We start from the raw sequence: 16,496 nt of genomic DNA, 5'->3' as shown, positions 1-16,496 counted from the left end.
TGCTAATCTCTTTGTAATCAATAAGTTAGGCGGGGCCCACAATTATTTAATTTATATATATATATAAAAGGCGCCTCTGGGCCCACCTCTCGTGCTTTTGGGTAACCCCGCGAAGTGGGGCCCGCGGGCTCGTACGACTGCTGCTCCAATCACCGGCAACGCGTGCACCGATGTCGGCTTCGCTGGTCCCTTTTTGAAGTCTACTGGAGGTAACATAACTTTAAGCTAATTTTCACTTAGACCCCTAAACGATCGCTTATTATCGCATCTGCCCCATAGGAAAACAAAAATAATGTTACAAATTTTATCCCTCTTAACGCTTAAGCTTGAGCCGGATATTTAGGGCATTCCTTTCCTTTCGGATAAATAACTAAATTTATCTTAGAATAGTTGAAGATATCGATTCACAAAGTATAATTTATCCACGTACCCTCACCACCACATGTGAGCTCCAATGATGCCCAAAACCAAACATCTCTTTTTCTATGACGCACAAACTTTGTACCCATCTCTCCACTCCATTACTTGGATTGAGTGAGTCCTTTGAGCTGTTCGTCCTATGCCTCTCTCTCTTTCTCTATATGCTTTGCCCAAAGTAACACTTGTCAGTAACACCAAGGACAAAATTAAGCCTTTCCTCCTCCCAAAGAAAGGGGTGGATTTGTATTATTGTGTCAATAATGCACACAAACCCATGTGTCATTTGCTTGTTTTCAGTGATCCTTAGTGGGCAGTTAAAGTGTTTGTGGAATGTGGAATGTATCTGATCATGTGGACCAAATGTTCATTGGATCAAGATCAAGTCTTTGCATCCCATTTCTTGGATCATAACCTCAAATGTGGTCCAATTTCACATCATGAACTCAAAAAGTGGTCAAGACTAGTCAAAAAAAAAGGGCTCATCAATTTGGTTTTGTGGTGGCCTGCATCAATTGGTCAGCATCTATTACAATTCCTTTTTGCATAAAACGTTAATCCTATATGTACTAATGATAGGTCGAGTACACAAGTATTAGGACATATTTAGCTTACGAAAATTTAATTTGAGAAAGAGCAAGTCAGATCTAATGAGCAAGGTACAAAGATCACAACACAAACAAAGGCTGCTAAGAGAATAGAATATCTACATAGACAACTTGTAATGATGATAGAATTCCAGGGCACATGTGGGTTAGCATGGCAGGTTTAGCTGTCCAGATTAGTTGATCCCTATAAGTTAGTGGTGTATAATTATCCAATACCACAAGCCATAAGTGGGTCTTCTTATTCTAGCCCTGTCCACTTTGTTGGCTTTATGTGAGGCATCTCTCTCTCTCTCTCTCTCCCCTCTCATGCACCTCAGCACTGCGTTGGATAGGGCTCTGGGATTTTGTTTGCCATGCCTGCATAGCTAACTAAAATATTATTGTGAAGGGAATCTTAAATCCCCCACCACTTCCACTTACCCTTGCCAGATTGAGGATTTCAGGATTGTTGTTTCGCTGCAAAGGAGAGTAGGATATCAGAAGAGGAAGGAGGAGTTTGCCATGAATGCAGTGCTTTGTCTTCTCTCTCCCTCTCCCTCTCTCTCTCTCTCTCTCTCTCTCTTTGTATATATAGCAGTTGATGTCTGGTAGATAATTGCAGGTCAGAATGCCTTCCACATTCTTTGTTTATAATTGATACTTTTTGATCTTGTAGGAGGTAAAGTTTATTGTGAAGTTTGTGTTATATTCTTGCTCTTTTGATAGAAATAATGGCAGTGTTTGTGCATTATCAGATAAGAGACTAATTCTATCAACCTTACGCTCTTTTTCTTCTCTTCTTTTGTCATATGAACAATCTTCTCCCAGTTTGAAACTGCTGTTGGAATTTTCTCCTTGGGAAAAGGCGTTACTGTTCACATTCTGGGATCACATTTTTTTTTTTTGAACTTATTCAATCGCCTCATTTTCTGTAAATTTTCTAAATATTATTGTTATGAAAATGCAGAATATTGATTAACACCTATAATGTATGAATTTCAATAGAGCATATGTTTTAGTGCATTATATGATTAACAGAATGTTTTCTGTGAAAGGAATTTAGAACATCATCAAGTAGTAAATTTTCCTTTTGAAGATCAAAAGATTCAAAGTGACAGATCCTACATTCAGCTTATTGATTCAGAATTACTTTGAAAAAGCTGTCAGAAACTGTTGGTATTCTTTGGAAAATAGATAATCTCCTTTGCCTTTCCAGCATCACAACTATCATGAAAGTTAATTCCTTCCATGACATCTGATTTAGTTAACTTCATGCCATCAAATGTACCTCACAGGATCAGAAAAGAAGTTCCCTGTGCCTTTTCATCGCAACTAGTTTTGATTCTTTAGTGAAAGTAACACTATTCCAATGACACTTTAGACAGATCACAATGGCAGACACTAGCTAGGAGAAAGTCTGATCATCTTCTATGAAATCAATTAACCATAGCGCTTTTTCTTCTTGGCAAAAAGCCTACTGTAGCCCATAATTGAATCTGTAATGTTTGCAGGTTATACTAACATTCTGGATGCTGCACTGGAATTAAACAGAACCTACTCAGTTTTTCCAGCTAATTCTGGTGACAAAAAATATATATCAACCTCAAAAGAGATCAATGGAGAAGTTCATAAGGAATTGTGATAAGGAGTATATGAAGATGGCCATGCTGAAGCATGAAGAAACATTCAGGCAACAGGTAACTCTTCTGCCATTGTAATCTCCATACAACCTTGTTTTTTTTTTCTTCCTCAGGCAATCCACTATTTTAAGCTAATCAATTTATTTTATGATTTAGGTTCATGAACTCCATCACTTGTACAGAGTTCAAAAGCTACTGATGAGGGATATGAAGAAGAGCAGAGAGCTTCAAAGGCAATCAAGTAATAGTCCTCAGAATCAGAGCAAACCTCGAAGAGCACTTCACTTGGAACTACCAGCAGATGAATATATAGTAACTACTGAAGAAGATGCTATGCTGGAGAATGAAGAAGAGAACGAGTTAGAGCTAACTCTAGCCATTGGAAGCAGCCGAAAGAAGAGAGAAGGAACTCCTTATGCTTCTGATTCTGGTGCGAGTTTCTCGTCATCCTCGACGGAGTCTGCGGGGCTAATTGGTCATGAATGGGGACTAGTCCAGGTACCAGATGTGAGCAATAGCTTTCAGTATCAAAAGACAAGGCCTTTTGTTGCAGAAGGAATGAGGCAAGATGGGCTTAAGCAGCCACCATGGCTGTACCAGTGCTTGAGTCTTAAGATGACGTGATATTTTCTATGGATTAGGAATGCCATTATGGCTTCTTAGGTAGAATGTAAAAGCCAACCACGTTCATCTTGATAATTTGTTGTGGTTGATGCCTAGTTTGATATTTCCAGTTGGTTATTGTGATTAACCTATTATAATAGTCGTACATACCATAGATCCACATATTAAGAGTATAAGAGCAACAGAAAAAGGTAGACGAAAATTAAAGAAAGAATACTAAGATATGGAAGGAAGGAAGAGCAAGAGTGCAGAGGAAAAGAGATCGATGCTATGAGTTCAGAGTTAATTAATGAGCCAAAAAAAATACCAAATCTTTCTTAATTTCATGATATAATAAAATACACTTTCCTTTCTTAATAATGGCTTACTGGCCACTTATCTGAAGCGATACAAAATTCTACACCCAGAGTAAGTTTCTGGATCAAGATAATCCGAACTGTAATATTGACATTTATAAGCTTACAAAGATTAAAGTAAATGTTCTCTGCCAATTTGTTGTGGTTGATGTTTAGAATGATCTGACCATTAAGATGACACTAATTACATTCAAAGATGTATGTTTCAAACCGTGCTTCAAATAACAATACGCAGAGCAACATTACACGCACAAACAGGAAGCTCACCCACTCTTTAATATTTAAAGAAGAACAGTCTGAAAGTTAACATAATGATGCAAGACACAGTTTAGTAATCACAATAGATAAAGTCTGCACCCATAGAAAACCAGACATATCAATATGTAGTGTAATTTGCTTCGAAAAGATGCTTCTTTTAGCCCTATGCTACTTTTTGAGGTGGGGAAAGCACTGGTAGAGATCGTTTTTGGGATGTTTTGCTTCAGCATGTTCCCTGCACTTCACTTCTGATGTGGTGCAGATGAATGTCTGCATGCATACCTTACACTGCATTCAGGTTAAATGAGCAATAGTAAATCATCAGAAGAGGTTCAAAGCAGACCATAAAAATGATATTCTGCATAAGATATGTAATTCCACAATATGTATACAATGTGATTACATGGGAAGTAAACTACAAAGAAATATGCATACAAGATAGCTGGATTGTACTCTGAATTTCTTAATAATGTATTACTTTGAACAAGTAAAGAACCTTTATATCCAAAACATAGTTACGCGCCAATTTAATTAGTGTCAGCAACAAGAATCCTTTCTCACTATTCAGCTCCATTTAAGGCAATATTCTCCAGTAGCCTTGTTGATCAATCAAGTTTTTCTAGCTGCGTCAACCAAGACTTTTGTTCTCTCTCCACTTGAAAAGAACAACTAGTTTATGGTCCTATTTGGTCTTAGCTAGACATGGCCAGACAATCATCATAGTTACTCTCAAAATCTATCCTCAATAAATGTTGATCTTACATTGTACTATGCATATTATCACTTCTCATAATAAATCCGTTCAGCTGTTGCAATCAGCTATTGAAGCCATTTGGCCATAGTATCCTTAGGTCATTAAACCATAGCCACTTATGATAAAGCAGCAGATGCAAATTATACCTCAGTTGTCTCTGAAATTGATATCCACCAATGGAAGTCTTTTTTGGAACCATACTCTTCACCTTTTGCAGCAAAATGCCTCATATGCAAATTGAATGGAAGTTGCTTGCAATGATTCCATACACAAGAGGGTAAAAAATTAACCCACACTGAACTACAACTCAAGAATGATATCATCGATAACCCCTTTCCCCAACATGCCACTGTACCTCAGTTTTTCAAATGTCTTCTAATTTCTTTCGAGATAACTATCATAAAAATGGCTACAGTATTGTTCTTAATAAAATAATAATAAGTATCCTTTCTTATTCTTCATCAAAAATACACCCAATGTGAAAAAAATTGTGCTGCACTAAACAGTGATCATTATAAAATAACTGTATAAGAGCTACCAGAGGTCCAGAACCAACTGCAATAAAAATACTACTTTATATCTGCTTATCTCATATACAGACGCCCACATGCTTATTTTACTAGATCGAATGCTGTTGCATATATATACTTAAGGATTGAGGGGGAAAATTTAACATAGCCTTCTTCAACATGTAAAATCCACAAGAAACTTGATGAATATGTTAATCCTAAGCTATATCATCCTTCAGGAGAACCTTTCTGAGTAAAAACATCCACCTCTATCTATCCTCGATCTCCTGAACAGATCATCTCAGATGGTGGAATGGAACTAAGGAAGACCTCCAACATTGCCAGATCATCTGAGAATCTACTTTCTTCCATGGAAGGATTCAATCTTATTAAGTCTAAAAATCATAAACCTTATTCATGTTATAAATAAGAAAAAAAATACACCTTTTTTTTTTTAATTTCCAACAGAATTCCTCCAAACATCAGCAGAATAGCTCAAAATTCTCGCCCTAAACTAAGGAAGCCCACTACGAACGAACGGATCTACCAAGATTCAACAAGTTTACCTAATCCTTAAAAGAATCAAACAAATAAATACTAGGAGACGCAACACCAAGCAACAAAAATAAGTACTCGAAGGGAAACAAAGAGGACCTGGATGTTCATGGCCTTCTTGTTGGTCTCCAACTGGCTCCCTGCACTGAGAACAATAAGAAACCCTTCGATCCACAACAAATCCTAACGAAAACATCTACACAAAAAAACCGAAATTTTTTTGGGAAAAATTCAACCTTTGGGGGCTTTATTCTTCTCCATGTTTCTCTCTCTCGCCGTCTTCGACTTCTGGCCATTGCCGCCTCCCATCTCTCTCTCTCTCTCTCTCTCTCTCTCTCTCTCTCTCTCTCTCTCTCTAGGCAATGGAAGGAACTAGAAGCACACGGGAACAAGGGCAGAACGCCAAGGTCAGAACGAGAGAAAAAGCCGTCTTAAAGGCCAAAAGGGCAAATCCGGAATTTTAAACAAAGCGTGATAGGCTGGGAAAGGAATCCGGCGTGTTTTCTTTACCGCTGTTCCGTTTTAAATCCTATCGATTCTAGATGCGATTGGAATCAATTTTGTTTCACTTTTGTATCGATTTTTTCCTTTAAATTATTTTGGCACGTCTAAGTACTGTTAATTTAATAGTCTTGTCATTATTTCATAACATATAAATCTTCTCGTTCTAATGTAGTTGAAATTGAAGATCTCAATTTGATCGTGGCCATTATTATTCTTCTTCTTCTTCTTTTCCCCTTATATCACCATTCTAGTTGTAAAAAATGAATATAAATCAAAACGTAAAGGGAGCTATATAAGGAGCCATTTTAGGTGAGAAAACACCTTTAGGTGTTGCGCTCTTAAAGCAACTCAAAAGCAGTCAATTATTCCAAAGGAAAATGTTGTTTAGTAGGGGAGATGCCTACCTACTTAATAAGGAGGAGATCAAGTCCACATGTAGTCAAAGTAGATCTTTATAAAGTTTTGCATCAAAATTCTTAAAATCACACCTCAGCCACATACAGTGCTTGCTTGATTATTTAGAACTCCACTAGGTTTTAAACATGCAAGCCTGTATCAGAATAAACCTAGTTGGAGTTACAAATGACAATTCCAGGTGCTGTATATAAAAAGGATGGTATTGAACAAAAGCGAGACCAAGAAATTCATTTCATGCACCATATTCTCATCTTCAAAGAACCACTAGTGGCATAAGGAACTCTATAATTTCTATTTTCTTGTGATAAAACAATAACATAGCACAGTCTAATTGTAATCAATAAGTTCCTATGAGAATTTTCTTTTTTCCTCTCCTCATTCCATAATACAAACATCAATGGAAGGTTAGAAACAATCCTGATCATCTTCAGAGACCAAAATGATAGACCAAATGTAGATGAGCTGACAAATGGAGTGACCCATTCCACATTTTGTCGGTTGACAAAGTGAAAATGTCATTTGGCAACAGAATGTAGGGATGCTTGATACATTCCATAAGATGCAAGTTTAACAGATGACCTTCTATAACTTCAATAGAAGGACCAACACAGGGGATCAAAGAATGCAACAATGAATAAGTACATCAGCTAGAAAAAAGAATGTCTACACATTTCCGAGAGGAATTACTTCTTAAGTCCTATCGCATGCATTTGCTCTTCCTCAGCTCTCCGCCATGCTGCCTGAAAAGTAAAACAAGCTTTTTATAAAAGAGTCACTTACCTTGGATAACTAAGTCTTAAAAGAAATAATTTACCTTGTCTCTTTCAATCCTGGAGATATGAGGCCTTATAGAATTTCCCAAGCTTAGTCCCCCCCAAGCTTCTAGCAACTCCCTCTCTCTTGCTCCTCGACGAGCTTCTACATGTTTGAGGTCATCTGTCGATTGCTCAGCTGCAGCGGACTTAGCTTTCTCAATTTTTGACTGATGCTTGACCAAGATGTCACCCAAACTTTCTATATCCTCCTTAGGCTGCCAATCAGTTTTCTTTATAGTGATAATATCATCCAGCCTTCCAAGTTCCTGTTTTTCCTTCTCAAGTCTAGAGACATGCTTTACCAATATTTTGTCTAAACTCTCTGTTGTTATGACATCAGTTCCTTGCTTCCTTTGTTCTCTTTGCAATTCATAGTTTCTTTCCAAGAATTCCATCTTTTCCTTCTTCAACCTGTGAATTGGCTTAACTAAGATCTGATCGAGGCTCATGTACTGCATCTGAGTACCTGCTTCATTGCAATCTTCAGATGAAAATGCTTTAAATGCTTCCATTTTAGCTCTTTCAACTCGAGATATTCTTTTACTTGCCTGATGCATCTTATTTACATCAGAAGATGATTTCAATATGTTTATGCCTATATTTTCTTTTTCGTCGAGATTACAATGAACAGAAGAAACTTGACCTTTTTTAGGTCCTGCAGGCAAGTCAGGCTGGCTTTTGCGTTTACTCAGTCCTTCAGAATCTTCCAACTGTTTGTTCTCCTTTACATGTGATGCTTCACAAATTCCCTCTTCTTTTTCCTTGGAAGCAGAAGATTTTTTATCCCCAGCAACACAGACACAGGCAGATGGAGACACAACATTAGGATATTCAGCTGCTTCAACTTTGGTCTGCATTTCTTTTCTTTCATATGACTCCAAATTCTTGACATCCTCTGATAAAGGTCTGTTCTTGTGGGAGTTCTTGGCTCCCTGGATCTCTCTTTCAAGTTTAGAGACATGCCTCACAAGAATGCTTCCCAAGTCTGCAGCAGATTCTTGCAGTATTGCATTGCTTTTTAATTGCTGGCTTCGAGCATCTTCCTCAACAGGCATTGCTTTGGTTATTTGATTCTCTTTATTTAATTTCTTGGCTTCTTCAACTTCCCTCTCAAGTCTAGAGACATGCTTCACCAAGAATTTGTCTAGACTGGGAACTTCTGTCAAAGCTTCTTTGTTTCGCATATGGTCCTCCAAAAATCCTGTAAAGTTAGAATATCTTCTCATACTAGTTCCTACTGACCCCAAGGTCAAATTTTGAACTGGTACAAGTTCATGATCTTTGCCAGCTTCTACTTCCATAAGAGCAGCATTTAGACCACAAGTGGCAACAATAACAGTTAAAGAAGCAAGCTCATCTTCGTGCAAACCTTTAAGCCTGTCAAGCATTATGTCAACAAGTCCTGTGGATGAGTTTATCCTGCTGCTGCTGCAATCAGATATAAGCAGGCTGTTTCTATAATTTTGTTGACTCGTTGTCCTGCCCTCTTTCAATTCTGCATCATCACCAACATGCAACTCTGCATCCACTCTGGATCCACTGTCAGGTTCAGACTCTGAAGCTATAACTGATAAATCCTCTACAGTTTCATTAATATCAGGATTCTGACTGATTCTCCATAGCAAATCCTTAAATTCTTCTTTGTTTGAAGAAGAGGGAAATTTCGCAAGTCGAACAAATGCTTTCTTAACTGCTGCTGCTACTTCCTTATCTACCTCAAATGCAGTTTCGAAAGAAGCAGTGATTGCATGTGTTGATCGTCCTCCAGTGGATGAGAATGTTTCTACTTCGCAGGGTTGCCCTGGACAATCTGGCCTATCATACATCATTACACCCATAGCTCTTGCTGCTTCAAAGGCTTCTGCTGCACATGCCTTAGCTTTTTCCAACTCTCCTTCAGCTTTTTTGCACTGGATCCTGTTGTACAGAGTAATTTAGAATCCATTAACGTAATGTAATACATGTGATGAATGAAAAATTCCATGATCGTATTACCTGGCTGCTTGAAGTATTCTGCACCAAGAAGCTTCAACAAGTGCAGCTTTACGAGCTTCCATAGCCTTCCTTGCTGCCTCTCTAGCTGCAATCTTTTCCCTTGCTATCCTTGTGTAGTGAGGGTTGGCATTACCCAGAGTTTCATCAAGAGTCGAGTTCATGCCTTCAATCTCCTACATAATACAATAGAAGTTCGTGCATCATGAAAATAAATATTCCTATACCAATAAAAAGCATTACAACCAAGTAGGTATTATGTCATAAATAATCATGTGCTTATTTAGTACCTGCAGATGCTTAATTTTTCTCATTAAGTACGAATCCGTCTTTTTTCGGGGAAACCAATTGAGTGGAGAACCACTTCTTCGATGTGCAGGCTTCTTAATCTGGGATGTTGTTTTGTTCACAGAATTCAAGATTGAATGCCCGCTCTCTTTTGATCCTACGCACTGTAGAGAAGTAATCAGAGAGAGATAAGAGTCAGTGAACTCCATCTTTATACTCTGTTATAGAAGAATGAGTGAAATGGTATGCTAGAATGCCTTCTCCAGATTGACTAAAGAAAGTGCTTAAATATAAAATTCTCCCATTTCCTTTTCAAGCCCTTAATTCTATCTACAAGTTGGCATGCATTGTGCTGTAGAATTATCACATAATATCTGGTAAGTAGGAAAGAAAGGTTGCACGTTTTACAGATGAATGTCCAAACGGAATGATACCAAGCAACAGATATCCACATAGAACCGCAAAAGATGCCTAGTCGTATCCTAGAGTCCATTACAGGAACATCCGATTCTTAATTCACCAATTGCCTTCCTAATTATACTAATAATTCTCATCACCCACGGTTGCATGAAGATGAGCACGGTGTTCCAAGATTAGGGTTATACCTACAATAAACATTTCACCAGACCGTAATAATAGATCCTTACGATTGCATTATATCGAGAGGTGTGGACAAACAAGAACCCCAAGAAAATGAACAAAACGAACCCCTAGGTTAGGGATTTCAGTTTTCCTATCTAATGCCAGCGGATAAGAATTACCGCCAGAGGACCAACAGCGAATCTTTGGGAAGGGTTAAAAATTGGAAAGGAGCGAACGAATTAGGGTAGATATTGGAGAAAAGAAGTACCTTTCTCCCGCTTCCGCTCGCGGTTAATGGTGCTTCACGATCGGATACCTTCTTCTCAAAATTGGGCGATTTCTCCTCGACCGGCGAATGCGAAATGACACCGTAGTCAGATTCCATGGCTAAGGAGCGAAAGAAGCGAGATCAGAAGGTTGAATAGAAGAAAGTTGATATCAAGATCGAGATGCGATAGACAGAAAGAAGAGTATCCGTTAGGACCCAGAGAGAGAGAGAGAGAGAGAGAGAGAGAGAGAGAGAGAGAGATTTAAAAGAGAGCGGACGAAGAGCGAAAAAAGTTAAAAATTGAAACTAGCCGTTGCGGAAATATTTCCAACAATGCCACCGAAGGCGATGATGTGAAATTAGTGAGGTGGGGGGCGTCCTTATCCAAAATTTAATGCGGGATACAACGAGTATTATGCCAACTCAAGATTAATTAGGCTACCTCCTAAGTCCTAATCATGGGTGAATGCTGTGAGTCTCGCTTTTGAATAGTTAAAAATTTAAACTGTTATCTCCCTCGGGATCAAATTGATGGTAGAATCCTGCATATATCAAGGGAAGAACATTCACATGGAGTGAGAAAGAACAACTGTTAGTAGGAGCAATTACATGAAGCCAAATAGGTTCACTCTGAACAACTTATAGAAACCCAACAGAAAAGCCCACCACGAAATGGAGGTGGGAACATGCAACATTGTGTTAATCGTATGATCTGGAAATATTTTGAACAATGTGGAAGAAAATTTTGTCTTGAATGGACAAAGAGAGCAGTTATCTTCTAATTTAAAGGTCTTGTATGTTAAGTGTCGTATAGTTTGTGATGACCATACAATGGTAATGTGGATATTTAAGCTGATCGATACATAAATAAGCTACAAAAATGAGGAATTTTCATACTGGACTGTCATTACATCAAATCTCGGTGTTTATCTCTAATCCACTTTGTAGCTACCCATTTTTCCCCTTTGATCACTGGACAGCTGCCATGGAGTGATGTCTGCAATAAAAACAAAAGAGTGAGCAATCTAAGTATATCGAACTGATTAGATTCCCCTGTTGAATTTGTATTAGAAATGATAGTGCATGCAAACATTGTTAAACACTTCATCTGGTCATCTCAAGGGAAAAAAACTGGTAGAGAATAGTTTAAGCTTGAAAAGAATCAGGGAAATATCAGATTCACTGAGAGTGCAACAACATACCGGGTCGATCGTGCCATTTGTAAAGAGGGAATAGAATAATAGACCATCGCCCTGGCGTGGTTTTACCTTCAAACCGATGCACTTCTCATAGTCATAACCAGAGTTCATGTTTAATCCATTCTGTCAACCAACAAGAGTATCTGTTATGATCAACAAACAAACAGAAAGACAAATTTAATGACCCCATTGTTACGAACCTCAAAAGGAAACATTGTTTCACCTCCTTCCTCAACATCAGAAAGATATAGTAAGAAAGAAGCCACCTGAGAAACATATCAACATAGATCATTTAGAAATGATGGATAGCAGCATACTCTTGGAAAGCAGCCCAGTTTGAGAATATATAAAACACCAATTTGCTCCTCCCTCAACCATATAAACAAGAAGGAACCAAGCTACTCACATATAATCCATAAAGAACCAAAAGATGAAGTTTCACGACTACCAAAGATAGGGAGCATAACATCATGCTCAAGGGGAACATCAGTGCCCCCTATATGGCTCGTCTAAATCTTATTCTAATTAAGTGGAAAATGAATCATCAGAGAAGTTCAGAGTAACCACACATAAAGGCCTACAATAGTAAATAGAAATAAACTACTTATGTACCCGTTGGCTTTTCTGAGGGCCATATTCAGCTGGATTGAATGCGTCATAATGAGAAGCATACCTCTGACCAATCTCATAGCGCAGGATATTGAATGACTGCAACATGATGATAACCCTGAGTGTTAATTACAAAGTATTTAAGGGCTTCCTGAAACCGTGATAGTACAACAAAGACATAAAAGGAGTATTACCTTTATAACACCATTGACCCAGATAACATTTAATTAATAAAAAGTCACTTCATGCTCTCTATCTATAAAAGTATTCCCTAGCCATTGTCAATCAAACATACCATTTCTTGTTTTGCCGAACACGTGACTTTACAACATCTATATCAAGACAATATATCAAATAACATGCATCTGGGTATGAACTTGGATATGCATAATAGTTTCAGGCACTATGAAGCTCAGACGGTTAAACTTACAACTATCAGTGAATCGAATTAACATCTTAGTAAACCACGTATTTTGTGTGCTTCTTCAATGAAAATGAAATCATGATGAGGTACAGTAAAAAAGATGTTCTTTTCTAGGGCAGAAATATGAAAAGAGGAACAGCATAATTGCTCTCGCACATGATACCTAATTGATATGTTAACCCAGACGCTAAGGTTAGAACTGAAAGATATGAAAATATCAATTGTATATATGACATTTACTAGTGAGATAACAATCAAGAATAATTTCAAGAAGAATTTAGGATTATATAGCATCCTCATATAGAGAAAGGGGCAATATATATTGATCCAAAATAGTGGTTTAACATAATAGTTGTGTCTAGAAGTGAAATACAATTTTCAGTGTGATACTAGGATATTTCAACCAATTATAAAATAGAAGGATCATTTCAACAGCTTAAGACAGCATGCTTTAACATAAAGTTGTAGAGAAATACCTCCCCATTTTCTCTTGGTATCATGGTAACCCTAGCAATCTTTTGTTCTATCTGTTTCAGGACTCCAGTTGAATCCTCCGAAGCACTAAGGAATGTGCCTGAACTGTTGCCGAGAGTAAATAGTAACAATTAACAACAGCACATCATGCACTGTCAGAGTTCCAGGGATGTTATGACAGAAAATGAAAATCAAATAATAAATCTAGCAGCTCTTTTCTGAGGGAAGAACTACCAATATCTAAGCATTGTCTGGTGATGGCTCACTAATACTACTATGAAATAGTGAATCTGCAAAAGAAAATTAAATGTTTCTTTTGCTACCTGAAAGTGTATATATTGGCTAACTTTTGTCCTATAGTACTATCATATCCTAGTACATCAATTTTTGTCCTTTACTCAATAGAATAATAAAACTCACCTTGTTCTTATTCCTTTAGTGTTATCTTCAGTTTCACCCTTTCGTAAAGCCAATGTTGAGGGTGTGAGCTTTGATTTTGCAATCTGTATTATTGTCTGGCACTGGTCTGCTGTAGCAAATCGTGGGAAATATAATGCTCGAGGATTCCAGCTCAGAACCTGCTCTATAGCAGCAAAACATACAGAATAATTCTTTTAAAAATTAAAGCTGCAAAGCTGGGAAGTTCAAGAGCTATAGATGTGTCATCAAATAAATAGGTACAATACAATATATGATTATATGTCATACAATAATAATATGATAAATACCTGGGCAATTTTTAGCCTTTGAGGGGTAACTACTAATTGTCATGACAAAATAAGTGAAAAGTTGTAAAGGGAAACTACTGCTACAAAGCTATCATGATCACCAAAGAGGGATCCCAAGTCCCAAATATGTGTAGGCATATCCAAGTGATGGTGGTTTGGACATTGAACATGCATCAGTAATATGTATACACGCTTCTATTTTAATGAGTGCATTCCCATGTAATTGGTAATATGGTATATACTCCCATATAATAACATCTAATTGCACTTAATATCATCAAGCACGTAAATCCATGACCCTATAGAACAGCCACACCAATGATGGTGTTGTTTACATATCTTTGTTACTCCAATTACTCAAATGTCGAGTTGAAGTCGACCTCAAATAACTCAATTGTCGCTTTTATTTCCAGTGCCTCTGAACACAAAGATATCAAAAGATTCAAAACACATCCGATTCTTCTAGTCTATTACCAATCTTGCTAGCTAAAAGTTTCTCGTTCATTTAAACTAGAATATAAATCAGAAGCAGAATAATGGTCTTCCAAGACACTTCCAGTAAAGTCAAAAGAAATCACTCTGACTACTATAAATGCTGAGATTCTAAGGTAGCATATGCCCTTACAAGTATCATACATGCCTTGTACTGCAGAAAACATTTTATAACTCCCTTTCTCTTCTTGTATCATTTTAAACTCCCCTGATGCCAAATCCATATGGTGAAAGAATAATAGAAGAAAAACGTATTTCCTCCTCCAGTTTTCATATCTTACTAGTATAAATTTGTGTTAGATGTTTTCTCCCTCTTAAAAGAACACAAAAGCGAACCCGGAGTCACCTATTACATATGAATTGGACAGGTAGATCTTAATTTGGTCTACTAAACGAAAACCCTAAATCATTATTTGCTCCAGTATTTGATCCGTAACTTCTCGTGCAGAAGCATTACTTCCTTCTTTCGCCTGAAAGTCTCTTAATTCAACAAATGTCTTTATTACATCAAAACTATTATATTCACAATTAATACGAGACGCATCTTTGGATCCAACTCGATTCAAAGGAAAAGTGATAGAAGATAATTCAATAACCTGGAAAGGAATCAAAGAAGGGCGCGAATCTCCACTCTCCCCGGAGGGCATCACCGGCCACTCCATCTCTCCCTCTGTCACCTCCATCAACCTCCCTCGTGGAACGCCCTCGTCGGGGAGATCCTTCGAGACAGAGGAACGAGATCAAAATCACAGGAAGAAAGAAAAGAGATGGAGACGGAGAGATCAAAGAGGTATGTACCTGAGATAGAAGCACGGATCCGTAGAAGCCGACGAAGAAGAAGACGGAGCACGATAGGATCACCGCAGGAAGCCCTAGCTTGGTCCGTAGAATCACGATCCACGGCGACCTCGCCTTGTGCCCTCTCATGGGAGCGGCGGAGAAGGGGTTCATTTCTTCCCCTGCTGAGAGAGAGAAGAGGTGAAACAGTACGAGAATGGCTACCGGAATGTCAAAAATTCCGGCATTTTCTCTTCTTTTTTCAATTGAGGACGCGGCATTGCTTATTTAATTATTTTCTTTTGTTTGTTTGAGGACCGGCGAAGGGGTGTAATTGATCCGAACTGATTCGAGCCTGGCTCTCAAATTAATTTTGACCATCAAGTACAACCTAGCTCAAATTCTTTTAGCTTTTTTTTTAATATATATATATATATATATAAGCTCGTGTTTGAGTTTATAAATTGAATACGATGTATAAATAACCAAGTAAAGGTCCGCTAAAGTGGGCCCATTAAAAGGCCCTTATGTTTTTAATTGGGCCTATTTAACCCTTTTGCCTGTATCCAACTACTACTTCAAATTATTAAGCCCAAGATTTCCAACCGTGGCCCAAATTGATCTCAGCCCAATTTGAACATTAGGAGGATTAGGCTTGGGCTTGAACTTGGGCTTGGTCTTGGGCTTGGGCTGAGTTATTCCTTTAAGCAATGATTAAAACCTTAGATTAAATATATTTACCTTAATATTTTACCTCCCTATACTTTCCACCAAAATTACTTTATTCCTGAAGTTTTTTTTTTTTTTTTTTTATATCACTACTTTGTTTTGCACTTTTGATTTTCATGTAAAATTAACTGTGGTTGTGTCCCTTTAATTCAAATTTTATTTATTGATTTGAGAAAAAAATATTACTCTATAATTTTATACTTTTATTTTATATCACTAAGCCACCGTGAACTTTCTCCTTCAATGCATATTTTTTTTAATAGATGTAGAATTGATTGCATCATTTTGTCATCTTGGTTAAAGATGGTTGTGTTGCAATTTAGTAAAAAGGTGTAAGAAAATGTAATGATACAAAATAAAATTTAAATGATAGGTGAAATGATTTAAGCCCAAAGTAAGGGTATCTAACCCTGCATGCGGATGAAAGTAGTCACAAATATACAAAAGGAAAATAAGTAAGTACACTACGCTAATCTAGTTAGTTAATTCATGCATCGC

At 37.5% G+C, this 16,496-nt stretch overlaps 4 protein-coding genes across 5 annotated transcripts; 1 reads left to right on the top strand and 3 right to left on the bottom strand.

Annotated features, from left to right (window-relative positions):
• Positions 1-1,244: 1,244 nt before the first annotated feature.
• LOC140784100 (uncharacterized) lies at positions 1,245-3,395 on the top strand. 2 transcript variants are annotated; one of them, XM_073131305.1, is made up of 3 exons: positions 1,245-1,626; positions 2,516-2,701; positions 2,801-3,395. In XM_073131305.1, the coding sequence occupies exons 2-3, from the start codon at positions 2,621-2,623 to the stop codon at positions 3,266-3,268; spliced, it is 549 nt and encodes a 182-aa protein (XP_072987406.1). In that variant the 5' UTR covers positions 1,245-1,626; positions 2,516-2,620; the 3' UTR covers positions 3,269-3,395. The 2 variants fall into 2 exon arrangements, with proteins under 2 accessions (XP_072987406.1, XP_072987407.1); XM_073131306.1 differs by lacking the exon at positions 1,245-1,626 and having other exon boundaries at positions 2,490-2,701.
• A 428-nt stretch (positions 3,396-3,823) lies between these two features.
• Positions 3,824-6,118, bottom strand: LOC140784101 (uncharacterized protein At2g23090-like). The gene is made up of 3 exons (XM_073131308.1): positions 5,937-6,118; positions 5,800-5,840; positions 3,824-4,170 (listed from the first exon to the last, which is right to left on the bottom strand). The coding sequence occupies exons 1-3, from the start codon at positions 6,007-6,009 to the stop codon at positions 4,051-4,053; spliced, it is 234 nt and encodes a 77-aa protein (XP_072987409.1). The 5' UTR covers positions 6,010-6,118; the 3' UTR covers positions 3,824-4,050.
• Positions 6,119-6,966: 848 nt separating this feature from the next.
• LOC140784095 (uncharacterized) lies at positions 6,967-11,120 on the bottom strand. The gene is made up of 6 exons (XM_073131301.1): positions 11,009-11,120; positions 10,567-10,685; positions 9,719-9,880; positions 9,432-9,604; positions 7,436-9,353; positions 6,967-7,361 (listed from the first exon to the last, which is right to left on the bottom strand). Exons 2-6 carry the CDS (start codon positions 10,681-10,683, stop codon positions 7,305-7,307), a joined length of 2,427 nt encoding a protein of 808 aa, XP_072987402.1. The 5' UTR covers positions 10,684-10,685; positions 11,009-11,120; the 3' UTR covers positions 6,967-7,304.
• A 189-nt stretch (positions 11,121-11,309) lies between these two features.
• Positions 11,310-15,537, bottom strand: LOC140784099 (probable prolyl 4-hydroxylase 9). Its single transcript, XM_073131304.1, has 8 exons — positions 15,291-15,537; positions 15,089-15,211; positions 13,693-13,850; positions 13,275-13,377; positions 12,378-12,473; positions 11,966-12,031; positions 11,769-11,888; positions 11,310-11,563 (listed from the first exon to the last, which is right to left on the bottom strand). The coding sequence occupies exons 1-8, from the start codon at positions 15,441-15,443 to the stop codon at positions 11,474-11,476; spliced, it is 909 nt and encodes a 302-aa protein (XP_072987405.1). The 5' UTR covers positions 15,444-15,537; the 3' UTR covers positions 11,310-11,473.
• Positions 15,538-16,496: the final 959 nt, after the last annotated feature.

This window comes from Typha latifolia, chromosome 3 (genome assembly GCF_019914945.1).
Source record: "Typha latifolia isolate L0001 chromosome 3, TyphaL0001v2, whole genome shotgun sequence".
Classification (NCBI taxonomy): domain Eukaryota; kingdom Viridiplantae; phylum Streptophyta; class Magnoliopsida; order Poales; family Typhaceae; genus Typha; species Typha latifolia.
The sequence above is the reverse complement of the archived record's forward strand: the minus strand, read 5'-3'. Positions and strand labels throughout refer to the sequence as shown.

Excerpts from the sequence above, each read along its gene's own strand:
- LOC140784101 (XM_073131308.1), bottom strand. The coding sequence starts at position 6,009 with ATGGGAGGCGGCAATGGCCAGAAGTCGAAGACGGCGAGAGAGAGAAAC. Across the intron at positions 5,841-5,936 it reads GAAGAATAAAGCCCCCAAAG|GGAGCCAGTTGGAGACCAAC; the intron begins GTTGAATTTTTC and ends TTCTCAGTGCAG. Across the intron at positions 4,171-5,799 it reads AGAAGGCCATGAACATCCAG|TGTAAGGTATGCATGCAGAC; the intron begins GTCCTCTTTGTT and ends ACCTGAATGCAG.
- LOC140784099 (XM_073131304.1), bottom strand. The coding sequence starts at position 15,443 with ATGAACCCCTTCTCCGCCGCTCCCATGAGAGGGCACAAGGCGAGGTCG. Across the intron at positions 13,851-15,088 it reads CTTCTTTGATTCCTTTCCAG|GTTCTGAGCTGGAATCCTCG; the intron begins GTTATTGAATTA and ends GCTATAGAGCAG. Across the intron at positions 11,564-11,768 it reads CAAATGGCACGATCGACCCG|ACATCACTCCATGGCAGCTG; the intron begins GTATGTTGTTGC and ends TTTTTATTGCAG.
- LOC140784095 (XM_073131301.1), bottom strand. The coding sequence starts at position 10,683 with ATGGAATCTGACTACGGTGTCATTTCGCATTCGCCGGTCGAGGAGAAA. Across the intron at positions 9,881-10,566 it reads CGAGCGGAAGCGGGAGAAAG|TGCGTAGGATCAAAAGAGAG; the intron begins GTACTTCTTTTC and ends ACTTCTCTACAG. Across the intron at positions 9,354-9,431 it reads AGAATACTTCAAGCAGCCAG|GATCCAGTGCAAAAAAGCTG; the intron begins GTAATACGATCA and ends TCTGTACAACAG.
- LOC140784100 (XM_073131305.1), top strand. The coding sequence starts at position 2,621 with ATGGAGAAGTTCATAAGGAATTGTGATAAGGAGTATATGAAGATGGCC. Across the intron at positions 2,702-2,800 it reads AAGAAACATTCAGGCAACAG|GTTCATGAACTCCATCACTT; the intron begins GTAACTCTTCTG and ends TTTATGATTTAG.